The sequence below is a fragment of the Pinus tabuliformis genome, chromosome 9 (genome assembly GCF_031772625.1).
Source record: "Pinus tabuliformis cultivar Carrire ecotype Pingquan chromosome 9, CPIR1, whole genome shotgun sequence".
Lineage (NCBI taxonomy): Eukaryota > Viridiplantae > Streptophyta > Pinopsida > Pinales > Pinaceae > Pinus > Pinus tabuliformis.
Genome location: NC_142307.1, coordinates 1,020,673,248 through 1,020,685,023, shown reverse-complemented (window position 1 = coordinate 1,020,685,023; position 11,776 = coordinate 1,020,673,248). Strand labels below are relative to the sequence as shown.

The window sequence follows — 11,776 nt, the reverse complement described above, 5'->3', positions numbered from 1 at the left end:
GTCTGCTCCGGCGAGATGAGAAGAGGGAGGAGAGGTTTGAGCCTGTTCGCCAGTACTTTGGAGATGAGCTTGTAGATGACGTTGCATAATGCAATTGGCCTGTATTTGTCAGGCGTATTTGGTTCATCCCCTTTAGGTACTAGCGCTAAGAAAGTGGCATTTAGGGAGGGGAGAATCCAGTGCATAGATCTTGATTCCTCCACTAATTCCCATACCTCTGTCTTGATGAGCTCCCAAAACTCGTGAAAGAAATTGGCAGTGAAACCATCAGGACTAGGTGCCTTGCCATCCTTGAGTTGGGCCATCGCAGCTTCTACTTCTTGCAGTGAAATAGATTGGAGCAGTTTATTGTTGTGGTCCTTCATTATGATTTTAGGAATGTGCTGCGTGATGGTTCTAATGGCTTGATCTCTGCTTCCTGGAGGCTCCCTAAGAGTTTCCTGAAAGTACTCTTTAAATTCCTTATCCATGTCTTCATGCACTTCTAATCTTTCCCCTTGACGATTGTTGATGAATGCAATGTTGTTGTGCATTCTTCTTTGAATGGCGGATCTATGGAAGAATTTTGTATTCTTCTCCCCTTCCTTGAGCCACCGGATTCTGGACTTTTGTCGCCATAGGATTTCTTCTTACTGCCTGCGTGCCTCAATTTTAGTCCAAAGGGTCTGCTCCTAATGCACCTGCTCTTCTATCCTACCCTCCAAGATGATAGTCTGTTGAAGTGAGCACATTTGCTGTTCCAACTTTTTCCAATTCTCAAAAATGTCGCCAAACTGAGTACGGTTCCAAACTTTGAGAACTTGTTTTAGGTTTTTTAGATTCTGTTGGAATTGGAACATTTTGGCTCCTTCAAGTGGGGTAAAGGATTTCCAGGCCTCACTGACCACTGCTTTGAAGTTAGGATTTGAGAACCAGAAGGCTTCAAATCGAAAAGGTCTGTTGCATCTTGTACCTGACCGTGACCAGTGTAACATAATGGGATAGTGATCTGATCCTCCTTGGGGCAATATGGAAGCATGAAAGTCCCCTCCCAGGTGTATGGCGTTATCCGAGATGAGGAACTGATCTAGCCTGGAAGCAATATGCTGAGTACCCCTCCGCTTATTGGTCCAGGTATATACACCATTGGAGGTCTGAATATCCATTAATTGATTTCTTTGAATAAATTCTTTGAAGCCGCTATTGTCACCTTCTAACATGGATCTGCCACCGTGTTTCTCCTCCAGCGTCGTTATGATGTTGAAGTCATCGCCACCAATCCAGAGGGGGAACTTCCTGTTAGAATTGAGAACGGTGAGAGTATCCAAAAGCTCTAGTTTTTTCTGTAAATTTTGCGGAAAATATACATTTGAGAGATGCCCATGAATGTTTGTCTCGATGAGATGGAAGGACGCTTGGATGAGGAAGCGGGTGGCATGAAAGTCTTGAAGAGTGAGAACCCGTGGGTTCCACATAATTGCCAGTCCTCCAGAAGCTCCGGAGGCGTCTACTGAAACTGAGCAGCTGCCTGACCAGACCTTATTAAGGATTCTTTCTATAGCAGTGTTATTACTTTTCGTTTCTTGAAGAAAAACTAATGATGGTTTTTCTTGCTGGATCAAGTTTTTTAACATCCTGTGTTTTGAGGGGCTATTGAGCCCTCTCACATTCCAAGAGATGAGCTTCATGAGGAACAGTGGGATTGGGGTTTGTAGAACTTTGTCAACTTAGGGAATTGCTTGGATTCCATTACTATTTCTCCTACGATAATGGTCCTTTGCAAATATGTTTTGCGCCCTCTTTTCTTCTTTTCTTTTAGAATTTTTTTTCCATCCTAGGGGCTTCCTGCTTGTATCCCTAGACATTTATTATGTTGAACTTTGGTGAGAACTCCTTCTAGCCTATCGATTTTCCATGGGGGTATTGAATTGTATTCTTTTTGCTTGCATGCTGTTTCCAATTTGAGTATATCCAGACCTTCCAGACGAACATTCTCTGGATCCTCGTCCATTATTGTGGGAGTATTTTGATCTTCCATGGATGTGTTGTCATGCAGACTAAGAGAAAGAGCAGCATCTAGCTCCATTGAATAAGACTGCTGGCTGGACTCTGGAACAGATTTCTCCGAGGTAGAGGGATTTAGGCCAGTATCTGGAACAGGTTTCTCCGAGTCAGAGGAAATTAGTAGGCTGGAGGGAGCGGAGGCTGAGGATGGCCGAGAAGCTTTGATAATTTGGGAGGATGAGGGTGGGGAAGGGATTGCCTAAGGATCGGAGCTTTGATTCTCTAAGGGATCTTGAGAGGAGAGTATTATAAATCTATTCTGGGATTCAGGCTTTTTGGGGCTTTCTGGGGTTGCGGGATTTTTCTTTGCATGCCACCGACGATTAGGGACTTTAATGAATCCTTCAGAGTCTTTGCTAGTTTCATTAGCAGAGGTTTTGGGCAGAGTGTTCAAAGGACAATCCTGGAAGAGATGGCCATGTTCATGGCATTTTCGACAACGAAAAGGGATATGCTCGTAGTCTAATGGTTGAATCCATTCAAAATCATCATGAAAGAGACTTACCGAGTCTGCAAGAGCTTTGGTCAGATGCATCTGGATGCAGATCCTGGCGTATGAGGTGTATCTTCGAGTTTTGGTTTCCTCAGCAACTTTGATGAAAACCCCCAAGCTGTTGCTGATGTCCGTTAGCATTTCCTCTTTCCAGTATTCCACAGGAAGGGAGTACATACGTATCCATACTGGAGCCCAACTGAAATCTTCCTTGTCTGGGTTAAACCTAGCTTTCCAGTCACGAAGGTACAGACCTGAGGAATTAAAGAATAACGAGCCGCCTTCAAATATGTGATATTTGTCCTCCACGCAGTGGAAAATGGCCGTAAAGAAGCCTTTGGGGCCAAGCTACAGAGTGACTTGTCCTTTGGGCTTCAATTTTGAAGTGATCCAGCCCTGCAGATCCTTTTCAGTTGGCCAAAATCTGAGGAATTTGCCTATGAGGGCATGGTCCTGCATAAATTTAATTTCGCTGTTGATTTGATGAATGGGGAGATTGACTTTGATTCGTTCTACAGCTTTCGGGATGCATGTTGCTGAGGTCACCTTTGGCTATGACGTTGGAGACTTTTGGTTCACGCCTTTGTCTTTGGCATTCGCTTCACGTGCTACTGAGGGGTCAGCTTCATTATTGACTCATACAGATCCCTGATTTGTTTCTGGGAAAACGCCAGGAGGCAACAAAGGTACTGCAGGCCTGGAAATGTAAGAGGCAGAAGCGTTGAAAGGAGGGGGGGAAGATCCTACCCCTCCCGAAGGCGCATCCATGGGAAAGAAGTCAATAGGAGCACTGTGGCGTGAGCTGTGAAAACCAGGAGTAGGCAGGGATTAGGGTTATCTCGTAAGGAGAAGAGCAAGGCATTCGCAGAGCTTCCAACCTCATAGAATGCGTAATAACACAATATTAAGATGCATTGATTTAGGTATTATATTTTAGATCTTAATATTGTGTTATCAAAATTTAATAACACAATATAAGGATTATATTTTAAAACTTTATATTGTAATAACATAATATAAAGATTATATTTTAAGTTTGTATATTGTGTTATTAAATATTTTATTTATATTTTAAATTTTTATATTATTTCATTAAATAGGATGTAATGTTGAATTCAAATTTTATTAGGTAAAAATATAGATTGATATTAACCTATTAATATTTTAAATATAATCTTTATGTTGTATTAAGAGGAGGAGAGGAGGAGAGAAAGATGGAATTGTAGGGGGAGAGAGGGGAGGGATGAATAAAGAAGTAGAGAGATAGGGCTGAATAAGAAATGGAGTGAGGGATAGGGGGAGAGAGAGTGAGGGAGAGAAGAGAGGAGGGAAGATAGAGAAGAGAGGAGAGAGAGAGGGAGGGAGAGAAGAGAGGAGGGAAGATAGAGAAGAGAGGAGAGAGAGAGGGAGGGAGAGAAGCGGAAGAGAGAAAATGGGAGGCACAAGGAAGATAGAGAGAAGGAGAGGAGAGAGAGAGAGAGGGAGGGTGAGAAGGGGAAGAGAGAATGACGCAGGAGGTTGATCAAAATAAGGTGGTAGTCTTCCTTTTTTAGATCGTGTTAATTCCAGTTGTGTTTATCGCATATCGCATGCGAGAGAAGAAGTATTAGTAATGCGATGAAGGGTCACATGTTGGTGTGATCCGCGATATTGCGATGGATTTCTATGAAGAAAACTTCGGCCATAGGAATGTGATCGTTGCACTTTGATCAACGATGGATAGTGATATCAGATGTGCCACTTATGCAATGTTTAACTGCCCTTATGGAGCCGACGAGGAAAATAAATCCTTAATCTATAAATGATCGGGTCCGATTCTGAAGTTAAAGTTCGAGCACTTGGTGACCCAATATCCGTTGGATAACAAGGGCCATCAAATCCTACGGCTTGCAGGACCTCACATAGCTCATGGTTTCAAAACGGCCTTAACCCCCGCAATTGACTATGACGTAAGAGGTGGACTATAAGATCAACGGCTAGGAGCGAGTGTGAGACTTCAACCATGATCAAGAAAATCCGTACTCTTCTACCCCCGCAATTGATAATCACCGTCGATCTATAGATCTATTGATCTAACGATCTAGATCTATTCCTCCACCATTAATCCTAAATGACCGCGATTAACACATACACACTGAGATTTACAATTAAAGCATGAAAACATAGAAAATACCCGGTTAATTTTTAAAGCGCCGATTCATAGAGGTAAATGAGAGTCTTCACTAGGATTAACACACAGTCGCACACTGAATCAATTTATTCAATATAATAGTAGTTACAGAGTCTTTTCCCTCTCGGCTCAATGATAACAATTTACCAGATCTCTGTCTCAATCTCAAATCCCTATCTATCACTCAACTCTCGCATCTCACTCAATTCTCAATCATCTCAGCTAATCCCTTTCCATTACATTTTCTTATTTTTATGAGTCAAATCCTATTCTAACTGTACTAACAACTCAATCTCTATTTTAATCAATCTAACAATCGAACCTCTCTTTTTAAGCTTTATTACACACTTATGCTAACAACTCACCCCTTAGTCTAAAAAAAGACAATTTTCTAGTTATTACAATAATAAAGTAAAGGTCATTTTCGAGAGATCCAACCCTCTCTACCAAACTTACTTTTGACCACTCAGGTCAGTGAAATTCAACTCATTTAGCCACAACATGTGAACAAACCATCACATTGCTGGCTAAGTCCAGATTCTCCTGCATAAGACTCCCGAGGAAGAAAAGAATCATCCCTCAGACTTTCAAGTTTTACTCCATACTTCTACAACTTTGCTCTTGTCAACTAAATAGCGTCCTCCACTGACTGTCCTTTCCATTTGACTAGATATTGAAAATAAACTTGTCCTCTGGTTCTTTTGGATACTCTTTTATCCAAACAACTTCCACCTCTTTCTTGACTGTCTTTGGCATTTATTCTTCCCAGTTCAAAGTTTGAACTTCATCTCTATAGTTTCCTCGTGTAGCTCTATTTTTGTCTCTTTGTATCGATACAAATCTACAACATTGAAGATAGGTGATATTCCAATCCCTTCTGGAAATTCAATTTCATAAGAATTAGTTGAAAACTTTCTTACAATTCTACATGGTCCTATATTTTTCATTTTTAGTTTATTGTAAGTCTTAGCAGGAAATATTTCTTTTCTCAAATACACCATCACTAAATCTCCCACTTGGAATTCTTTCTCTCTTCTTTTCATATCTACTCTCTGTTTGTATTTTCCACTACTTTCCTGCAATCTGCCTTTGACATCTTCTTGTAGTCTCTGCATCTACTCTGCAAACTCTTCAGCTTTTGCACTTCTTGTTTCCTATTTACCCAAGTTTCTGAGCTCATACACACCCCTTGGATTCATCCCCAAAACAATCTGAAATGGACTCATTCTAGTACTTCAGTTTGGAGTGTCATTATAAGCAAACTCAGGTTGAGCTAGTGCTAAATCCCACTGCTTAGGATTTTGATACACTAAACTTCTTAATATGTTTCCCAAGCTTCTGTTTACCACTTCAGTCTGTCCATCTCTTTGAGGATGGTATGTTGAATTGAAACTGAGGTTAGCACCTAGTTTCTTCCAAAGAGTTCTCCAGAATTTCCCTACAAACTTTGTATATCTATCAGACACAATACTTACAGGCAATCCATGTAATCTTACAATTTCTGAAAAAAAATAGATTAGCAATATGTGTTGCATCACTAGTCTTCTTACATGCAATGAAATGTGCCATCTTGGAAAATATATCTACCACAACATAAATGGAATCATTCCCCCTTTGAGTTTTAGGTAACCCCAAAATAAAATCCATGCTAACTTCATCCCATGGATGATCTGGTATTGGCAATGGCTAGTATAATCCTGTATTCTGGCTTCTCCCTTTAGCATTCTGACATATCTTGCACTTCTCAACAAATCTCTTAACATTAGTCTGCATCTTTGGCCAATAGAAAAAAGTATTTACCTGAGCAAAGGTTTTGTCTTGTCCAAAGTGACCAGATAATCCTCCACTGTGTTTCTCCTTTATTATGTTTTCCCTCACAGAACATTTGGGAATGCACAACTTGTTTCCTTTAAATAATAAACCTCCTTGGATAAGATAATCTAACCAGTAACTTCTGTTATGAACTATTGGATTTTGTACTGTTGTATACATACCTTTGATATCTACATCATCTTTATACATTTCAACCATTTCTTCAAATCTTACAACACCAAATTTTAATTCTTGCATAATGAAATTTAACCTGCTTAAAGCATCAACAACGTTGTTCAACTTACCACTTGTGTGTTTTATCACAAAAGTAAATCTCTGCAAAAACTCTACCCACTTGGCATGTTTCTGGTTCAGTTTTGGTTGGTTGTTTATGAACTTTAATGCATGATTGTCAGGATAAAATATAAACTCCTTTGGTAGAAAATAATGTCTCCATTGTTTTAAGGCTTGTACAATAACATAAAATTATTTATCATAAGAATAATACTTCTTCTTAGCTTCATTTAATTTCTCGCTGAAGTATGCTATTGGTCTCTGTTCCTGACTCACAACTGCTCCAATTGCAACTCCACTAGCATCTGTTTCAACTTGAAATACTTTTTCAAAATCATGTAAAGATAAAACTGGTTTCTCTGTGATTTTCCTCTTCAGTAACTTAAAATTCCTGTCTGTTGCTTCTATCCACTTGAATGGCTGATTAGTCTCCTTGATTGTTTCAAGAATTGGTGCACAAATATGATTGAAACCTCTAATAAATTTTGTATAAAAACTTGCAAGACCATGAAAACTTCTTACCTTGAATATATTCCTTGGAATAGGCCAGTTCCAAATTGTTTGGACTTTCTCCGAATCCATTTTCAACCCTTATTTAGAAACTACAAATCCCAAGTAAATTAATTCTTCTTTCATGAGACTACATTTCTTCAGATTTATCATTAGTTTCGCTTTCTGCAGAGTTCTTCAAACCAATTTAAGATGCTCTAGATGTTCTTCTTTACTTCTACTAAAAACTAGAATATCATCAAGATAAACAATAACAAACTTTCCTACATATTCCTTCAAGAATTCATTCATCAATCTCATGAACGTGCTAGGCGCATTAGTGAGTCCAAAAAGCATTACTAACCACTCATACAACCCATTGTTCGTTTTAAATGCAGTCTTCCATTCATCTCCTTCTCTAATTCTTATTTGATTATATCCACTCTTCAAATCTATTTTAGTAAAATACTTTGACCCACTCAAACAATCCATTGAATCATCCATGCCTGGTAAAGGAAATCTATACCTAATAGTGATCTTGTTTATGGCTCTGGAATCTGTACACATGTGCAATTAACCTTGTTTCTTTGGACTGAGTATTGTTTGTACAACACATGGACTAAGACTCTCTCTGATTAGTCCCTTATCCATCAATTCTTGCACTTGTTTTCCAACTTATGCATTCTCTTGAGGAGTTAATCTGTATGCTGCTTTGTTTGGCAAACTTGCTCCTAGTATTAAATCATTATGATGACTAATACTCCTGATTGGTGGCAATGCATTTGGAAACTCATCCACAATAATATCAGCAAAATCATTCAACAGAGTTTTGATTTCTTTAGGTAAATCATCTAAGTTTGTGGAAGTCAGATTTACCTTAGGTCTCCTTATGACAGCAAAATGAATTTCTTCACCTTTTCTAACCTCTTGCAACAACTCCTTTCCACTCATCAGCATAACACTGTTTCCAATTGCTCCTTTGTCAGCTTCATCCTTCAATGGCAACAATGTATGTTTATTTCCATCCTTCTCTAGAGTCTAATTATTTTTCCTTCCATCATGAATAACTTTCCGATCAAATTGCCAAGGTCTTCCTACCAATACATGGCATACATCCATTGGCATTACATCACACAATATCACATCTTTATAAGTACCAATCTATATCTCTACCTTGCATTGTTCTGTTACAATAATCCGATGTCCTTTCTGCAACCATGACACTTTGTAAGGAGTAGGGTGTACTGTCTTCACTAATCCTAGCTTGTCCACCATCTCTATAGAAACAAGGTTATTAGTGCTTCCACTATCAATTATCACTTTACAACATTTACCTTTGGATTTGCATGTAGTTCTAAATAAACTCTTCCTCTGAGCGGGTTCTCCAGTCTCTTTCTCTTCCCTAAGCAATGCCCTTTTCAACAACAGGGATTCTACTACTTTAGGGGATTCTTCCTTTTCTATAATTTGAGGTGTTTCTTGCTTTGCCTTAGTCACATTCACCTTCCTCTGACTTGTTGTTCTATTATGGGGACAGTCTCATGATCCATGACCCCATTCTCCACATGTGTAACACTGAATATCTCTTCCTCGACCTCTTCCTCTCAGTGCAAATCGTCCACTATTAAAATCTCCCCTTTGTGGTGGTCTAATACTTGAACTTCTTGCTTCATTATGATGTTGCTGAAACCTTGGTCTGGTAGTTCCTCTGCCTCTTACTGAACTTTTCCCTCTATTTCTCTGATTTTTTTTTCTCAACATCTTCTCTTCTGCCTTCAAACCTTCTTGACAGGCATCTTCAATGGTCTTCAGACTTAGCAATCTTATCTCATCCTGTATGTCATATATTAAGCCATTGATATATCTGGCTACCTTCTCCATGTCATCCTCTGCATGTCCTGCTCTAAGACTCAATCTATAAAACTCTTCTGCATATTCTTTAACAAACATTCCTTTTTGCCTTAAATTCTATAACTGTTTGAAAATATTTAACTGATAATCTTTTGGCATAAGTTTAGATCTCATTTTACTCACCATTTTGTCCCATTTCTTGATCTTGGACTTTCCTTTTCTTGTTCTAGATGTTTGTAGTTCATCCCACCAAATAGATGCATGACCCTTCAATCTGGTAACTGCAAATTTCACCTTCTTTTTGTCATCAACCTCCTCATAGTCAAAATATTTGTCCAATGAACTAATCCAATCCATTATCTCTTCTGCATTGAGACTCCCTTCATACAGACGATTTCCACCTTTGGTTTTCCACCCACTTTAGCCAACATCTTGATAACTTTGGTAGTTTCATTTTCCTCCTCTTCTTCTCCCTCAGAAGATTCTTCTGCAGCACTGACAACTCCTTCATTAGGTGTTCTCCTCTGAGAAATCTCCATTGTGTCCATCCTTGTATGTAGACTCCAGATCCCCTCCAGTAGAACTGAATTTGCTTCAAGTCTTCCTCGACCTATGCCAACTCCTCTCCTCGGTGGCATGTTTACTGCAGTCAACTCAATCTCTGTGCTCTGATACCAAAAATGATGCAGGAGGTTGATCAAGATGAGGTGGTAGTATCCCTTTTTTAGATCGCGTTTAGTCCAGTTGTGTTTAACACATATTGCATGCGAGAGAAGAAGTCTTAGTAATGCGATGAAGAGTCACATGTTGGTGCGATCCGCGATATTACAATGGATTTGTGTGAAGAAAACTTCGGCCACAGGAATGTGATATTTGCACTTTGATCAACGGTGGATAGCGATATCGAATGTGCCACTTGCCCAATGTTTAACCACCCTTACGGAGCTGATAAGGAAAATAAATCCTTAATCTATAAATGAACGGGTCTGACTCTGAAGTTAATGTTTGAGCACTTGGTGAACCGATATCCATTGGATAATAGGGGCCATCAAATCCTACGAATTGCGAGGCCTCAAATAGAACATGGTTTCAAAACGACCTTAACCCCTGCAATTGAGCATGACGTAAGAGGTTGACTATGAGATCGACAGCTAGGAGCGAGTGTAGGACTTCAACCACGATCAAGAAAATATGTACTCTTCTACCCCCGCAATTGATAATCATTGTCGATCTACAGATCTATCGATCTAACGATCCAGATCTATTCCTCTGCCATCAATAGTAAATGACCGTGATTAACACATAAACACTGATATTTACAATTAAAGCATGAAAACAGAGAAAATACCCAGTTAAGTTTCAGAACGCCGATTCATAGAGGTAAATGAGAGTCTTCACCAAGATTAACACACAGTCGCACACTGAATCAATTTATTCAATATAATAGTAGTTACAGAGTCTTAGCCCTCTCGGTTCAATTACAATAATTTATCAGACCTCTGTCTCAATCTCAGATCCCTATCTCTCACTCAGCTCTCACCTCTAACTCAATTCTCAATCATCTCAACTAATCCCTTTCCATTACATTTTCTTCTCTTTATGAGTCAAATCCTACTCTAACTATACTAACAACTCAATCTCTATTTTAATCAATATAACAATCAAATCTCTCTTTTAAGCTCTATTACACACCTATGCTAACAACTCATCCCTTAGTCTAAAAAAAGACAATTTTCCAGTTATTAAAATAATAAAGGAAAGATCATTTTTGAGAGATCCAACCTTCTCTACCAAACTAACTTTTGACCACTTAGGTCAGTGAAATTCAACTCATTTAGCCAGTGACAACATGTGAACAAACTATCACATTGGTGGTTACGTCCAGATGCTCCTGCATCAGAGAAAAATGGAGGCACGAAGATGGAGGGGGAGAAGGAGGGAGATAGTGATAAATTTGGAAGGTGGAGAAAGAGAGAGTGTGTGAGAGAGTGATAAGAGGGATAGGGGAGATAGAGGGAGGTGGGAGAGAAAATAAGAGAGAGGAATGAAGATATATAGAAGGAAGAAGAGAGAGAGGAAAGGCACAAGAAAGACATAGAGATAGAAAGGTGGAGAAAGAGAGAGGGGTTGACTAGGAAGTGATGGAGAGAGTGGGAAGGAAGAGAGAGAGAAGGAGAGAGAGAGGGAAATAAGGGGAAGAGAAGGAGAGAGAAGTGTAAGAGAGAGAGGGTGTGGGGAAGAGGGAGAGAGAGAGATAAATAGATTTGGAGAGAGAGAGAGTGTATGTTTTTGGTGTGAGATAGAGAGACAAAGAAGGAGAGATAGAGGGAAGGGGCGAGAGGGAAGAAGTGCAAGATAGAGAGAGGGAGAGATAAATATATATGGAGAGAGTGTGTGGGTGTGTGTATGTTTGGGGGGGTGATATAGAGAAATAAAGAAGTAGATATGGAGGGAGATATAGATATAGAGGGTGGTGGAGAGAGAAAGAGAGGGAGAGGGAGGGAAGAAAAAAAAGGAAAAAAAAAACAAATATTATATAGTATTATATAATATTGAGCATTATTAACCATCGAGGAAGAGGACAAAATACTTTTACAAAATATAAAATAAGTTGGATTTAGAAA

General features: G+C 39.2%; 1 protein-coding gene across 1 annotated transcript; it reads right to left on the bottom strand.

Annotated features, from left to right (window-relative positions):
• Window positions 1-671: 671 nt before the first annotated feature.
• Window positions 672-1,613, bottom strand: LOC149152172 (uncharacterized). Its single transcript, XM_089443400.1, has one exon. It carries the CDS (start codon window positions 1,611-1,613, stop codon window positions 672-674), a length of 942 nt encoding a protein of 313 aa, XP_089299526.1.
• Window positions 1,614-11,776: the final 10,163 nt, after the last annotated feature.

Excerpts from the sequence above, each read along its gene's own strand:
- LOC149152172 (XM_089443400.1), bottom strand. The coding sequence starts at position 1,613 with ATGTTAAAAAACTTGATCCAGCAAGAAAAACCATCATTAGTTTTTCTT.